Genomic DNA, 17,842 nt, shown 5'->3' with positions numbered 1-17,842 from the left:
AATGTTGACCTCCCTTGTAAATGAAACCATCCATCAGAGGCTCAGAGACACATGCTCCATGTTACACCCTGCTGAATTTGAATACAGATCTACCTATGATAGACAGGAAAGTCACAAATGTCCCTAAATACACAGACATTTATTTTGGAAGATCTCAAAGTGATTGAGAGGAGGAAGGATGTAGGAAACTTCTTTTTAAATTCTTTTTATGTTGTTTAACTGAGATTATAGACATGGTAAAAATGCCTATGGTTTAAACAATAACTGAGGAAAACATGAATGAAAGAAACATTTTCCTGATACATTAAACATAAGTAAATAAAAGAAAGACATTTTGAGTAGTAATTTCTGAACTTGTGATATCACAGGTAACTCAAAAGCCTATTTGAGATATCCTCATATAGAAATTTATGCTTTATCCTTTTGTAAAAGTAATCAATATTTATTAGGACAGTAGTGGTGCATGCCTTTAATCCCGGCACTTAGGAGACAAAGGCAGCTATTATGAGTTCAAGACAAGCCTAGTCTACGAAGTGAGTTCTAGGACACCCAGGAAGTTATACAGAGAAACCCTGTCTAGAAAAACAAAACAAAAACATCAATATTTAAAATGTTTTTTCTGAAATCCTTATTTTCATTGTCACAGTGAAGACAGGATAGAAAGAGAAGGGAGTGAGCTCTGCAATAAAGTAATTTAAATAGCCATAGAAACTGAATGAACTCATCCCTCTCCAATTAAACTTTACTGAAGCACTTACTCACCACTCCTCTACAAAGTGATCTTCTATCTAAATAGTTACATGACGTGCTCTACCAGCAAGGAGATAGCATGTCAGTCTCATAGGCAGTTGCATGAGCTGGAAAGCACTACCATATTGTATCAATTCCAAGATGACAGATTTGGTTTTGTTTCTTTTTCCTTCTTCATTTCAGCAGCTCTCACTCAAACGTAAGCCACAGTTTGAGTGGCAGAACCAATCATTTGGAGTGCTTAGTATAATGGAGGTTTGACTTAAAATGGTTGAAATTTCAGAGCATGTGAAATAGAGTAATAGTTTGTATAAGTGGCAAGCATACACTCATTTATAACTTTTAAAGGAACTACAAGGCCTCCCATATGGCTTCTATTCTTAGCAGTTTGGCTTCCACTGTAGGATTCCATTAAAACATTCTTCTTGGACACATTCCGAGGGAGTTCTATCAAGCATGAAAAAGATAAAATTTTCTACAGCAAAAGTATGAAGCATCTTACTGTGGTGATACACAGAACATCTTTAACATACTTGTCTGGGTATAGTCACAGAAGCTTTTAAAACTCCAGGAATCATATGCATGGGGCAAATGATATCTATTAAAACTAAATACAAAAGCTAGAGAAATGCTCAGCAGTTAAGAGCACTTGCTGCTCTTGCAGAGGTCCAGGGTTTAGTCTGCAGTACCCACTACTGCTTCTAACTCTAACTCCAAGGAGTCTGGTACTTTCTTCTGGTTTCCATGGGTACTCACACATACATGCATATATATGCACAAACACACATGTGTATATATACATATACAAGTACAAATTTTTAAAAATCTCTTTAAAAGAGTAAATGCAAACAAATTTACTTTTCAAAGTTCAAGACCCTACTACTCAACATTAATAATAATCAGAAGACAAGAGTATCAGTTATTAATGACAATAATAAAGTATCTATTGTGAAATGTCAAAAACATATCCATGAAATTTTTCTTCTTTTGATATTCATTGATGGTAATTAATCAACACAACTCAATTAAAATATACCACTATGGTCAATAATGAATGTGAACTTATCCTAAATAATCACTTTACTTATTAGTGTTTCATTTCAAAACACACACACACACACACAAAACCACAATTAGTTTTTATAAACATACATGATAGGATATATGCACATGAAAATCACATATTTTCTCAAAAATGAACAATAAAATGGACATGGCAGAAGCCTATATAATTGTCTGGTCACTGAGGCTATAATACAGTATCAGCACAAAGATACTTCACTCTCCTTTAACATAGAATGAGTTGTGAATAGTTCAGATGCCACTGTAGAGACTACATGTGTATGTAGTGTAGACAGGGGAGGAAGGTGATAGATATTTCTTACTTCTAATCAATTAAAGCTGTTACTATATAAGAAAAGGGGCTGCCTAATACAAAAAGTCATTATTCCATGTATGTCTATTCCTTTTATCTTATTGCAGGAGCTAAATAACAATGAGAAACCCTTATTATCAGATACTTTCTTAAATGAAACAATAGATTCCAAAGGTTAAAACAACTCAGTATACAAATACAACATTGCAAGGTCGAGGCTACATTATTTCAAAACACACAATCAAAGCCAAATAAATCTTAAAAGTCAAGATAACATTTGATGGGTGAGAATGGATGACCTGGCATACGCCTAGAATCCTGGCAGTTGGGAACCTAAAACAGGACGATCACAGATTCAAGGGCAATGTAGCAAGTTCCTATTTGATAAAGTAAAAAACTGTGGGAGGATAAACAGTGCTGCTTTTGGTGAAGGTAATCAATCTCAACTCTACGTCCTGTGGTGTTAGGTGAAAGCTTGTGTGGTGTGTGGAAGTGGCATTCACTGGTAACACTAACAGAGCCATGTGATACAAAGCAGCTTCTTTATTTACCTCTTCCTAGAAGAGGTTATGGGGAGCCTGCAAATAACTAACTTTAGAAAGTTAGTATACAAGCAGGGCTTTCTTGAAAACTTGGAGATAATTCATAAAGAGTCTAACAAAGAGAAATTAGCTACATGTGCAAATGGGATAAAAATGCATCTTACCCCAGCTTTCAATACTGAAAATTACTTACAGAAAGCATTATCTACTTAAAGTTTTAAAGGAGCAAAATTGTGATGTAAACAACCTTGAAGTTTAGTATTTAGCATGTGTTTATCAGTATCCTTATGTTAAAAGAGTAGTTCTGTAAATACATCCACTCTCTAATTTACACATGTGAGATACTCTAAGGATATGCAGAAATCTTTTAATCACTGTGCTGTTGGAGACAAAACATAAGGACTCCCCCACAAACCTTTATTTCAAGGCTTTTTTTCCCTTCTTTTTATTTTGATTCAGGATTCATTAATTGTCCTGGGCAAGCCTTGATCTCAGAAACTTCCCACCTCAGTCTCTTGAGTAACTAGGATTATAAGCATAGAACATCAAACCTGGCTTGAATGCACATATATTCTTAAAAGTATCATTGATTTTAAAAATAAAAGAACATTGTTAAAACTGCTTCTTTTAATGCCATTAGTCTAATGTTAGAATTTGTTTTATATTTTTTCAAATTACCTAAATATAATTTGTTAGTATATAATTAAAACATACAGTAGTAACAATCACTGTTCCAAGCTAAATTAAAATAATATTCTATGAAGATCAAATGAATGATATCTAACAATTTCCATTAAATGACTGTGTAAATTACATTTTATTTGTTACCTTGGAACAAACTCAGCAAAATGTCTTCTAATCCCTTCCCATTTATCTTGAATAAAATGGAAGATTAAGTGTGAGGTGTCCCCTACTGAAAATTAAGCCAAGTCTGCGAGAAACCAATTGCCCATAAACCATCAAACTTCAGAGGGTTGTTTTAATTACTACAAACAGTGCCAAGCATGGCTGGTTTACTGTCCCTGGGGTCTCTGTTTACATACAATTTTAAAGTTTCATGAACTTGTTTGTAAGGACAAATAAAACATAGCATTCTCAACTGGGAGTGCCTTGTACATACTTGTTTATTACAAAGCACAACATTTTTCTTTTTATAACAAACATACATTTCACATGTTACACATTATATTAGTATGTTTTTTGGTTATTGGTGTCTTTGTAATAGTTACATTTTTTTACATTTGTTCTTATCCATCCTCTCCTGTTTCAGACACATCAAAGAACCTGTTAACTTATAACCCATGAAGCATTTAACTCATCACAGAGGTGTGACAATTAGTGTTAATTTTTAACTAGACAGATCTAAAAATCAGCTGAGAGATAAGTCTATGGGAGATTTTCTTGATTTACAATTCAAAGCGGACGTGCCACCCACTGTTGATGGCACCATTCCTTGCCTGCGGTCCTGGACTGTATATAAATAAGGAAAGCAGGCTAAGAGCAGTGGCATTCACTGCCTGCTCCTCCTGACCATGATAGTGATATGGCGGCTGTGCTCATGCTGCCTTGACTTTCTCACCTCTGTGTTTGTATCCTGGAAGTATAAACCAATCTTTTCTCCTGTAAGTTGTGTTTGTCACAGTATTTTATCATATAAACAGGAAAAGAAAGATACTATCCTTTTCTAGTTTGAAGCATTCAGGTGTACATACGGACACTCACATACACATGCAGGTATGCTAATGAATATACACATCCTGCTTAGCGCTGTTCATCTCTGTCCTATATTTCCCCACCTGCCCACATTGATCAAATATTCCTTCTATTTATTTTTTCTTAGGTTCTGTACTTCTATAGATCACCTTGGCATAGACCAAACATGTATCTTCACCTCCAATGTCATTCCTTTGCTTGCTCTGTTTTTGCAAATAGTACGGATCTATTTTTATATTACCTATATATAGATCTCACATATCTACAAATAAATAACATTTTTAATTGATTGCCCAAAAAAGATCTAAGGCAGCCTGCTCATATAGGTACCAACTTCATTTGTGTATGGAGCACTTTGGGCCAAAGTCATGTTCTTTGGCTTTGCCTTCGTGGGCTGTGCTCTCAGGTAGAACACAGACATCTCAACCACTCTTCACACTTGGTTGAGCTGTGACCTGCATGCACTCTTTTCAGACACTAAATAAGCATTTTCTGGTTCACTGCTCAGACTCCCTGTGAACTAAATGTTGTTTCAAATGGTTACAATGAGAGGGAGGTGGCAGAAAGCACTGGCAAGTGTTTCAAAGGTTGAACTAACTGCTCTCCTATCGGACTGATTTTCTGCATCTCTGCTGAAGCATCCTTTCTGCATCCTAACCCTGCCCATGCAAAACTAGAAGCCAGTGAATGCTGCCTGCAGGAGAGTTAGTAGTTAAGTACTCAGTGAAGCCGTCACGAAGGTCCAGGATTTATTGTAGTTTCTTAAACAGTTTCTCATTAGATAAAACACACACACACACACACACACACACACACACAAAATAGCAGTATAGCAGATTCTCCCAAAAGAAAAACTAGAAATCATGAAATCAATCCTGTTTCATTTATTAAAACACAATAGTAAGACAGAAATGGTGTCCTGTTTTTTTTCAACTTGACACAAGCTAGCATTATCTAGCAAACAAAAACAAAACAAAACAAAAATTAAAAAAAAAAAACTCAACTGAGAAAATGTCTTTGTCAAATTGCCTACAGCCAAGTTTGAATGGTATTTTCTTCATAATGATGGATGTGAGACAGCCTAGGCCACCGAGGGTGACAACATCCCTAGGCAGGTGGTCCTAAACTGTATATAAAAGCAGACTGAGAGAGCCATAGCAGCACATCAGTAGGCAGTGTTGCTGCAGGGCTTCTGCTGCAGTTTCTGCCTTCCTGTTCCTGTCTTGAGTTCTGACCCTAACTTACTTACCTCAGTGATGAGTTTCAAAATGAAATAAACCCTTTCCTGAGTTGCTTTTGGTCACAGTGCTTTATCAGACCAGTAGAAACCCCAATTGTAGGTTTCTACAAATGGTCTCATAATTTTTCTTTTACATATATATGCAAATGTGTATATTTCTTTCTACTATAAATATAATTTTCTCTACTATGGCTATCCATAGGCAAATTTTTAATACATTTTTAAAGGTAATAAGACAATTAAAAACTACTATATATAGATCTCACCTATATACAAGATTTGATAGTGCACATCTTCCTTGTTAGGTTACTTAATGTCTCCTATATTAGTCTGGAATGGCTGTAAGAGATACTGTAGAGTGGATGGCTTAACCAACATACATTTGCTTTTTCACAGTTCTGTAGTCTGAAAGTTCTAAATCAACATTGAACAGGTTTAGTTTTTTCTGATGTCTCAATGCTTGCATTGTAAATGTCCATTTTCTAGTGCCATTCCATGGCCTTTTTTCTATGACTATTATACCCTGGAGCCTCTTCCTCTTTTTATTAGGTCACCATCCTCTTGGACTAGGGTTGCACCCTGTGCTCTTCTTTTATCCTTAATTAGCCTCCTCATAGAACCTACTTCTAAATATGATCACACTGGGATATTGTACTTCAAGGCAATTGGTGAGAACAAGTTCACTCTATAAGAGTACTTTATACAGGTGAATGGTGAGTGACACTCTGGTGTCCAGGAAAACAATAGGTAAACAAGAAAACATAGGTAAACAGGTCAAGAAAAATCCATAACCCACTTTTAGGTTCAGATGTCTTTCTGTCTACAAAAAAATAGAAAGTAACTAAAGTTAAGGCCAAGGAATGAAAAAATTGAGTATAGCTAAAGACATTAACAGCATGGAAAGGGAGAACTATGGCCACAAGATGTGAGATGCCTCAGATGTGTAAGGGGGAATTTTCTGCTGGTTTCCTGGTATTTACTTTCAATAGTTACCATATGCTTATTGTGTTTCTATGATGCTCAAGACTGACCATTTGGTGTAAAAAAAAATATTTACCAAAATTAAACTTTAATTTAAAGGAAAGAAAAATGACTTTCATTTAATTTCAGAAATCTCTATTTTATGAAAAATAATAAATTATACTAGATTAAGAAAATAGTAAAAATGAGATAATAAACTGAACTATGATTAGTATGAATTCACTTTAGTTGATGTTATTAATGGCATTGCTGCCATGAATTAAATAAAGATTTGTGCTTAATAAACTCCATGTTTCATACAAGAAGTTGGCTTCCTCTCTCCATAACACCATCATAAAATGAAACCTGCCTCTACTTCTGTACAATAGTGGGAGATGAAGTTTACCTATGTGGGCATATTTGATGGTATCTAAACATGGGTATCCCTATACACAACTGTTTTCAGCTGTCAGGGTTGGGGCATTAATAATAGGGATGCTGCAGGTACAGAAAGTGCTACTTAATCTCAGCACAGAAAACAAAATCTGTTTTCCTCCACATCCCTCCACATACCAAACAAAGTACATGGAACATGGTATGAGGAGCATGCACATTGTGTAAATAGGGAAGAGAACTTGAAAAGTATCATTTGAGATATGTAAGAATCAGCTGCAGACTTGCTCTGGTGGCAGGCTTTCAAAGAAACTCAGTGTGTTGATCTTGTATAAGATACCAAATTCAGATTACTCCAAATTCCATGTTCCAATGTGATAGCATTTCACGAAGATTTTATAGCAACAGAACAAAGAACAGCATAAATTGAGGCATTTTCCAAATACAGCAGTGATGGAAAAGTCACAACAAAGCAGAGACCTCTCTGCTATAGGCCTCAGAAGTTATCTGATGGAATTCTTAGCTTTTGGGATGGCAGTAAGCCAAGTGGCCTGTTTGTACATTGCTCAGGTCGTGTTAAAGTAACAAAAATGAAATAAAACCATTTCTGTATTTTTAAAACAATATGAATAAATAAGCATAAACTTCTTTCTTAAAATTGCAAATCCATTTCTTTTTTGTTTGTTAATCATATGCCCCAGGAATGATGTAATCAGCTAATCTCAAAACAGTACATTCAAAATACAAACACATTTAGCTCTCCTATCACCAAGATTCTCAGAGAGAATATTCATTCAGTATGCGCAAGAAAATGATGCATTAAAGAAAGCATCCCTACACAAAGGTGGGAGGAGGTGTTAGGAAAAGTCTGAAAATGGCTCTCTTGTGTTTGGCACCTTTTCTAGGACATGTCACTCTGACAGCCTGCTCCTTCGTTTCTTGAATTATTTCACCATTCTATACATTAGAAAACACTGTGAGCAGTGTAAATTCTCAACCACTGAAATGCAAACCAGCTCACAAGGTGGCCTGCAACTGATTACCCCCAGGTATTTGCCATTGTTCTTTCTCCATTGGCAAGAAGCCATTGAGATTCTTAGTGCCCCTTTTAATGAGTCAGATTCCAGTCTTAACAAGAATATATGCTTTTTTTTTCTTTTTTTGATGTGTGTTTTAATATTTATAGTAGCATGTGGTATGTGTGTGGTGTGTGCAAATGTGTGGCCAGGTGAATACCTGTGAATAGAAGCCAAAAGACCAACAAGTAGCCTGCTTTATGGCACTCCAACTTATCCCCTCGAAACAGGACCTCTTACTGAACCTGGAGTGCACTCTCAGATGAGTAGACAGACCCACATGACCCTGCTCAAGTGTTCACTCCTGCAGCGCTGGGGTTCCAGGAATGTACCTGGCCATCCGGCTTTCTGAGCAGATACAAGTCTTTGTTCTTGTGCAGCAAGCTCTTTCACGCATTGAGCTATTTTCTTTCTTTCTTTCTTCCTTTCCTACTTTTCTAGATGTTTCCTTATTTTTAATAATTTCATACATTTATACAATGATATATGATCTTATCTACGTCATTTTCCTCCTGCAAATCTCCCCATATCCCCCCAACATGCCCTTTTCCAATGTTCTCTCTCTCTCTCCCTCCCTCCCTCCAAGTCTAGTCAGTGCTGTCCATATGTGCACATCTGTGGGGCCACAGGAGCATGGGAAATCTATCAGCGGCAATTTCACTTTTGACACAGTTACCATTGAATGAGGAATTACATGGGTATCTTTCACATATTCTTCTTTCTGTCACTCACATTTAATCCTTGGCATTTTAAAAGGTTGATTGGAGGTTGATATCTCCAGGAAAGCCTAAGATACACTTTCCTTCTCTTTCAGCTTCAGACAAGCCTGACTGAACCAATGACGGTATCAAAATCCATCTCTCTTCCTCGCAGTGCATACTGGCATCACATCACGCGTCAGAACAGCGTTGGAGAAATCTACAGCTTGCAAGGCAAGTAACTCTGCAGTGACAAAAGGCACCGACTGCATCCACTTCCTGCTGTGGGGGCTGCACAAATGGCTGTGTGTTTGCATTGGTCCCTTTTCACTTCCTCTGTGTGTTTCATTAGTCCTTTTCTTTTGTTTCCACTCATCAACTGTCTCAGGGCACAGGAGGAACTCTGAGATTCAATGACTTTTTTAAAAATATCATTTTATACATGCATGCTATAAAGTGATTCCTAAAATTATTGTGATGGATAAGGACCAAATATGGCAGAAGATGTTGACTACAATATTATACAAAGCACACTGTGGAGAGCTGAATGCTGAAGTCTCTGTTGTGCTGTTTTACAAAGGACTTCTTTTCCGGCACCTTTTATTCTTCCTAGGATTAAGCATCTGGTTAGGAGATGGTTTCAGGATTGGTACTAAAATGCTTCATGAACTTACCCCCTGAAACTTTCAGGTGTAGCCAACGTCTTAGCAGGGAGACCCACTGAGGAGGGGCAACATAAAAGGGGTGGAATGTAAGCAGGATGCTGCGGTGGCTTTCCCAGTGACCAGCTAACCAATATAGGAATGGTCTGCTGGATGAGGGGACTAGAGAGGTATCAGACAACTGATGCACAGACACAGAAACCCTGCCATTACCCTTTCTATCCTTTCTCTTTTATTTTAAATGATTACTGTTATCCTTCATATAGAATATTCTCTCTGGAGGAAGAAACTTAATGATTCTGAAATGTGCCACTGAAAACGCACATTAGGCTTGAATGAAGTACGCACCTAGTAAAATACATAGTGAATGCATAACTATTAAAGCCATAGTTTGGACTTTCTGTTCATTTTCTTGTTTTCTTTCTATACTTTCGTTTTGTATTTATTAACAGCACTAATTACTTTGCTACACAAAAATTATATTACAAGCAAAGTAAAATAATATGAATGTTTTATAGTCTTAATTGCTTGCCAGAGTTGCAGAGAGATTAACAAAATTTGATTACCAAGAAATGATTAAAAATATGTTTTTCCAACGATGACTAGACTGCAATACAACTCCAGGGAAGCTATTAGAAATTGGGACCCTAGGAAAGACCCAGGGATCACCCAATGACAGAGAAATGGATGAGATCTACATGAACAACCTGGACGACAGTGGGAGTAATGAAGGGCAAGATTTGAGGGAAAGAAAGCTTAGGGGAGCAGGAGATCCCAGCTGGATCAAGAACAGAAAGGGAGAAGAACAAGGAATAACAGACCATGATAAATGAGAACGGGAATAGTGCTGGAGAGGTCCCCAGAAATCCACAATGACATATCCTCTGTAGACTGCTGGCAATGGTCGAGAGAAAGCCTGATCTGACCTAGTCTGGTGATCAGATGGCTAAACACCCTAACAGTCATGCTGGAACTCTCATCCAATAACTGATGGAAGTGGATGCAGAGATCCTCAGCCAGGCCCCAGGTGGAGCTCCAGGTGTCCAACTGTCGAGAAGGAGGAGGGACTGCAAGAGCGTGAATTGTTGAGACCAAGATTGGAAAAAGCACAGGGACAAATAGCCAATCGAATGGAAGCACAAGAATTATGAACCAAAGGCTGTGGAGCCCCCAGCTGGATCAGGCCCTCTGGATAAGTGAGACAATTGAATAGCTTGATCTGCTTGGGAGGCATCCAGTCTGTGGGACCAGGACCTGTGCTTAGTGCATGAGCTGGCTATTTGGAACCTTGGGCTTACACAGGGACACATGCTCAGCCTGGAAGGAGGGGACTGGACCTGCCTGTACTGAATCCACCAGGTTTAAATGAGTCCCCAGGGGTGTCTTGGTCCTGGAGGAGATGGGAATGGAGGGGAAGGGATAAGGGGAAGGTGGAGGTGGGGGTGGGAGGGGGGAGGACAGGGGAACCCATGGCTGACGTGTAAAATTATAACACAAATACAATAATAATAATAATGTTTTTCAAAGAAAATGAGTTGGAAGGATTTTAGTCATTTATAGAAGGCAATTGCATTTTATACTTTAAATGACCATTTAAATTTATGGCTGACTTGATATTTGTTCTTAAGACAGTGTTTTTTATTTTGGTGAGAAGATATTTACAATATTAAGGACTGAAGGTTAAGGAAAGCAAATGAAACTGTCCCAGGGAGTTCAGAAATCAGAGAAAGAGAATAGGATTATGGCTTAGTACTCAAACTACTGTCTAGAATATTCTAGGCTCCCTGCTCTTGGTATGAAAACAGAAAGAAAAGGACCAGGTGTGATGGCCCACAGGCATGCAAGCAGTAGAGGGAGAAGGAACTATGTAAGTTTGAGACTAGCTTGTTCTTCAATGAGTTCCAGTTAAGTCAGGGCCACATCATAAGAATGTGGTATTAAACATAAAACATCCAGAGAAGTTCAAAGTGAGTTCCAGATAAGCTAAGGCTATATAATAAGAATGTGGTATTAAACAAAACAACAAAAAAAATTCCAGAGAGCAAAATGAGTGAGTTTCTCCTGTGTCTACACATCACTGCCCCTTAAAATAGTTCATAATCTTTGTTTGACCCTGCCTTTTGTGTTAAGGTCAGAAAACGTGCTTTAAAGGTTATAAATATGGATATACAGATAGTACTATCTCAAGCAGAAACTGGAATATATGAATCAAATAATTGATATTAAATATCTAAGTAAATAATATGACAGGTTAATAAAAAAATGGTTGGAAGACAATTTATAAACTGTGCTTTGCTTGTTGATTTGGTTGTGAATTCCTGAATAACAGATGGTTGTTTTCATGACCACTTAACTGAAGCTTTTCTCCTATGGACTGAAAAGTAGCTTTAGTTTGCTTTTGATGTGAAATAATTAACATTTGGTATAGCCTTTTTTTCACCATTATAATATACATAAGGGTGGTAATAATTATCTAGATAGTCAGGTAGAGATAAAATAAGCAGTTAGATACAAAGATGGGCAGACAGTAGGTAGATAGATGGTAGGTAACAGTTATAGATATGAACTTGTTAGGAACACTTGACAAAAGTGAATTATTCTGTGATAGCAGTCCATATAAGCAGGGGACAGGAATCCTCAGAGGTTTTCCTGATTGGAACTAAATTCTACTGGAATCAGCATTAAATAAAATTACTGAAACAAGGGAGAAATAAAAATAGAAGCAATGAACTTCAGTACCCTTTTGTGAATCTCTAATTTTAGCAAAACTGCATGTACCAGTCTGGTTATCTTGCATCCTTAGTTGTGACCCTGCCTCGGCATCATTTCTTTTTCACAGTTGACTGTTACTGTGCAGTTTGCAGAGGCTAGTAATGTGGATGTTATTTGTCAAGCGTATCAGTCAGTTTTCATGCATATAGTCTTTATACCCCACTGTTCTCTGGTTAGCTGATTTTGTTACTGTTTTTGAAAAACAAAAACAAAAATACTGTACTAAGGTAATTACTGTCCATCAAATAATAGAACCCATTCCATGTAAATTATATCTCATTGACTGTGAACAAGAAGCAGCCCAGGAGAGAAGAGGTTCTTTTACAGTTCAGGAAAATGCAGTCACCATGTGACAGCTGAAGCACAAGGCAGCTGGTCACATTGGGACTTTATTTGGGATGCAGAGCAAGAAAAAAGCTCCTCTCCACTGGCTTTCTCCTTTTCTTTAGCCCAGGACCCAAGCACATCAGATCATTCTATACACATCCAAGACAGGTGGTCTCTCTTAAGTTACCCCTTTCTAGAAACATTGTCATGGGTCAATCCAAGGCTGTGTTTCCATGGAAATTCTAAATCCAGCAGAACTGGCAAAAAAGATTAGCTATTATATCAAGTAAACCATGGGTAAGATCCAGGAATGCAAATTCATTTAGAATTTCTCATCATATTTTTACATTTGAGCTATGAATCTGAAGATCAGTGTGGATTAAATTCAGTGAACTTTCATTCAGAAAGAAAAGGAGAAAAGTTTTATGTGCTCCAAGTTTAATAGATTGGATTCATTAATAAGCAGCACATGTACTAGAGTTGAAAAAAAATCATGGCCTGAAAACAAACTAATCTATATTAAACTTACATAAAACTTCAAATGCCTGTTAGCTTCTATGCTTTACACTTGGCTAAGTTTTGCTTTGTTCATTTCTTCATATGTTGCCAGATACCCCTTTAAAGACAAATATGTCAATAGTTGAGATGCAGCATTCTATTTTGTGACTGGAGAATGAGTGCCATAGAATAAGCTGGTCTCTCCATGATACTCCCAGAGGGTGTTTTGACAGAATGAGAGATTGTGGAGTCAGGATCAAATAAATGAAAAAAATCATTAGCTTCTAACAAGCCTTCCAATTGTCCTGAGTGATAGATAGCTACTCTTCACCACCTTCACCCCAAGTAGCTCTTGATAGGTCAACTTTGTCCACTTTTCCTTGCAGAAGTGGACTTCTATTTATTTTAAGAGGTAGAGATCCTTAATTTGTATTAATAGGTGATTTATTACCTATATTTATTTAACTTCCTCTCTGTCTATACAAGTGTTCATGTCACAAACATACAAAAATGCTTTCTCTAAAATCAAGGAAGAGTATGCTATTGAAGAAAACATGATCTTGAACTTCTGACTCTGAAATTATGTTTGAAAATTACTATTCTTATAAACTATATGTTTACTTTTAAGCCATTGGGACAGATGTGGAGATGGAAAGTGGGGAGAGAGGAAAGAAAATTAGAAAATATTGAGGGAATGTATCAGCCTGTTTCTGGAGTCTTAGTAACAACTCATAGAAAGATGAGCCTCTTCTAGAAGCAATACTTTCTATTAAAATAAAATAAAAAGAAGGAGAAAGAGGAATTGGCAGGGAAAGACTGAGAGGGGACATTGCTACTGAGCATAGACATTTCCTATTGCTAGTCATTAACTTAGCACACACACAAACTGTCCTGAAATGCAGTAATCTGCCCCTTTATCCCATTAGCTCAATTTCTCCACTCTTCACCTGCTGCTCTCCCACTGGGATTAGCTTTTCTTCAATAAACTGGACTGAAAGGGGAGTTGAATTGGTCTCAGAGAATGTGCTTTGGGGGGCATGCTACTCTTAAATTTCTGATATATGTAATCTCTTATTTTCATATAAAATTAAATGGGATAGATATACTTTGGATTGTTTCTGAACAGTTTGAAAAAAGATGATTGGGGCTCCATCTTTTGCAAAAGTGGGAGCTTTAGAAGTTCTGCTTTCATTAACACCGATTAATATCCAAATACCAGCTCTGAACTGCATGCCCTCTTCTGCCCTCTGTGTGTCTGTAATTAAGCTACAGACCACCAGTGTCAGCACCGAAGCTTACCTAATTACACCAAAGGCATTTGATGCTCACGGAAAGGGCATCTGTGGCTCCAATTTCTCAGAAGGACAGGACAGAAACAGACAATTAGAATTAGAGATAACCTTCAGAAAATGCTAAAGAAAATTCCAACATAGACTAGTGAGGTAAATTAAAGGCTTTATTTATTCTTCGGTTAGCTATGACCCTTGTCCTTCTTTACATCCAATTCAGTTTTACATTTGAATTCTGTATAATTTTCCCATTGATATTTTTCTATTTAAAATTTCATCATGACACAATTTCCAGATTACAGAGTAAAAGCCTTCTTAAACTTAAAAACTAATACAGAAATTTGTAGTAAAAGTAAAGAGTAGTCTACATTGCTTCATTCCTATATTCAGATTGTATGTTTTAGGAGTAAGTAGGCAGAACAGTCAGAAGTAACCAAAATACATCAACATTCCCCAGTGGCAGCAGCATGCTCCTGGCAATTTAGTAACAGCTCTTAGAAATATGATTCCTCTCCAAGAAGCAACACTTTCTTTCTATTAAACCACATTTATGGAAATTTACTGCATATCCTTACCTTAAGAGAAGTAAGTCAAAAAAAAAAAAAAAAGTGCCTCTCTGGATATCACTGTTCTAAGATAAATTAATAAGTTGCACCCCAATGTTGACATCATAAAAATGTACAAAATATTCCCACTGTAAAATGTTTCTTATCTCCTATAGTCATAACTAATCAGCCCCTCTTCCCTGCTCTCTGAGGCAATAACGCATAACTTTACATCAGTGTATTTTCTTAAATCCTGCTTCTTCCCTTAGGCTGTCATCTAGTGACATTGTAGATGGTTTTCTTTTTATGCTATTGACTCAGACAAACTGTGGGAGATCAGTTTTGTGAAAAGATACCATCTACTCCTGAATTTTGGAGTCAAATAAACCTGATTTGAATGGTAATTGTACCACTGTTAAGTTGTGTGATTTGGGGTAATACACTTAATCTTTTTAAGCTTCATTTTATTTGTTCCTAAAATAAGCATACTAGAACTTATCACATTGAATAAATAGGATTATTTAACGCAAGGTATTCAATAAATATAAGTAAATGTCAGTGTATTAAAATAAGTTAAATTCACACTAAGAAGTTTCTCTCTCTTTCTCTGTCAGTAGCAGGTTTGCTATTTGATACCAATATATTCTAGTATTAGCTTCCCAATAGAATCAGTTTCCATTATGCATGAAGAATTTCACTTCTTTATAAAGACTTCATAAAAATCTCACATTGTTACAAAATTTCTAGCTTTTAGAATTCCACAAACACTGATTCTAAGCCTCACCTACCCCAAGATTTTACAGGAGGAAAATAAAATTCAGTCTTGAACCTTTGTGCAATCATTTTTTCTTCTCACCAATCAAGTGTAAGACAAGCATACATCCTCATCAAGATAGCATCCTCAACAGAGAAATCACTCTTCCCAAGCCTTATATCTCTCAGTCCAGGTTGTCTAAGGAATCTAGAAGCTCTTGGACCCAATGAGTTCCAGAACCAAGGACTGTCACTGAATAGAGATGCTCTACATACTGCCAACCTTATCCCATCAATCTCCATTCCCAAATCTGAGTGTTGCTGATCCCCTTATTCTAGATGTTGAGGGGCCTTTTAAAGAACACTCTTCCTCTGGCAGGCACTCACTTGGCTGGATCTGGTACTGATTACACTATTTACCAGACCAGATGTGAGCCTCAGGATTGAGATTCGGGAATTCTGCTGGAATAGCACAAGACAAATGCTGAAGACATGTCATAAAGCAATTCAGACACTGAATCACTTTTTAGCAGATGTGATATAGTAATTACTAAAAAACTAAAAGATCAAGGGTTCCTAGGTATTCTTCTGAATTAATATAACCCAGCAATAATTGTAATAAATTTGTTTATGATTTTAATTCAAGTGCAAAATTTTTTTAAAATATGCTCTAAATTCAATTTCTTCCCCACCAAACTTTCCCACTGAATTACTTAACTAAAATAAATATAGGTAGCATATTTAGTTCAAGTTTTATGGAGAGTGCATATATTGCACTTTATTGCATAAAACACATAGGATATGGATATTAGTTCAGGGGAAGACTAAGATGACCAGGTTAGTTAATATGGATAAGACTTCAGCTTTGGCCATGTGTCTATGAATTTACACACTTAAAAGTGGGCATGCAGAAACACATGCACATGAGCATATTCATACAGACACTTGCTATCTCACCATATCTCAGGAGTCCCATAAAAATACTAAACTGAAATCTATATAATATATACATAGAGGACCTGGTACAGAACCACATAGGCCCTGTTCTTGCTGCTTTATTCTCTATAAGTTCATAAGAAATTTGTTCTGTTGATTAGAGGGCCTTCTTGTTTTAAAAAAAAACTGTTAATAAATAAAGTGTTATGAAAAATATAAGATATATAACTAATATTATATTAGTTATTATAAGTAATATTATATACAAGTAATGATAGCATATTACTTATTATATTAAGTAAGATGTTATAAAAGTTAAGATAAATAAGTAATAAATAAGATGATGAAAATTATAATCAGTTTTATTACTTGAACATGTCTCTGTATTAATGATATAGTTATTCTAAGGTTGTATTAAATAAACTTAATCTTGTAAAAATAGAAATCACAATGTATTATCCTCATCTTCAGTGACTACTGGGAGTCAAACTCATCCTTCTGAAGACCACTCAATACTGTAAGTCAGGAAACTTGAAGTCTCCTTCTTCAATAACTTAACTGCCACACTCAGTAAGTGGTGAGCATGGACAGACAATGAACTGACTTCTACCATGGATATGCCAGGTCTATATTGGAATTAAAGAAGTTGAACCATTTGGAAGCGTGTATATGCACTATAGTACTCTACTGTGAACAAGAGATGGTACTAGCTAGTGGTATTGTCCATATATATGTCCTACATAAAGTGCCTTAATTCCTAAGAAGTTAGTTATGGTTGCAGGTTCCAGGTATGAAGAAAGGTGCTGCCAACTTTGTTCACATTTATTGATCACTTTCCCACCAATTTTCTGACACTGGTACAATTAGTGTCTCTATTTCATAAATAAAGAAACTGAAGGACAAAAATGCAAAAGAACTCCTTCAAGACAAATATTAGGATTGTCAAACAAGCTGTCTTGACTTTCTAGCTTGTTTGTGGCTCTGTGACTAACTCCAGGGTTGACAGAATTGAAGACAGAACAGAATAAAACATTTATAGTTTCCATCCTTCTGTGTGGGTACATTCTCCCTGAACCATAATCAAGGTTTACAAGAATTATTTCTCTGAAGAGCAGGCAACAGCTATTCTCAAATAGGCTTTAAATGAGACGACCCAGATGGAAGTCATCTAAGCAATTTGTGAAAAATCCTTAGTGTTTAAAGATAAGTTCTGTATAGTTGAGCATTGCTCCTTTTGTGAAAACAGTTTGAAGCACATTGTGTATGTAAAATAGTTGATTTGACCCTTGAGGGTTACTATGACTTTTCATTAT

The 17,842-nt window shown here is 36.5% G+C and overlaps 1 protein-coding gene across 1 annotated transcript in view; it reads left to right on the top strand.

Annotated features, from left to right (window-relative positions):
- The window catches only part of Dok6 (docking protein 6), a 465,356-nt gene that overhangs the window by 357,547 nt on the left and 89,967 nt on the right, over window positions 1-17,842 (top strand). Inside the window, exon 7 of the mRNA XM_036204473.1 lies at window positions 8,864-8,981. Within this exon, the coding sequence (XP_036060366.1) occupies window positions 8,864-8,981 (118 nt within the window). The remainder of the gene's footprint in view (window positions 1-8,863; window positions 8,982-17,842) is intronic.

Source organism: Onychomys torridus, chromosome 13, assembly GCF_903995425.1.
Source record: "Onychomys torridus chromosome 13, mOncTor1.1, whole genome shotgun sequence".
Taxonomy (NCBI): Eukaryota; Metazoa; Chordata; class Mammalia; order Rodentia; family Cricetidae; genus Onychomys; species Onychomys torridus.
The sequence above is the reverse complement of the archived record's forward strand: the minus strand, read 5'-3'. Positions and strand labels throughout refer to the sequence as shown.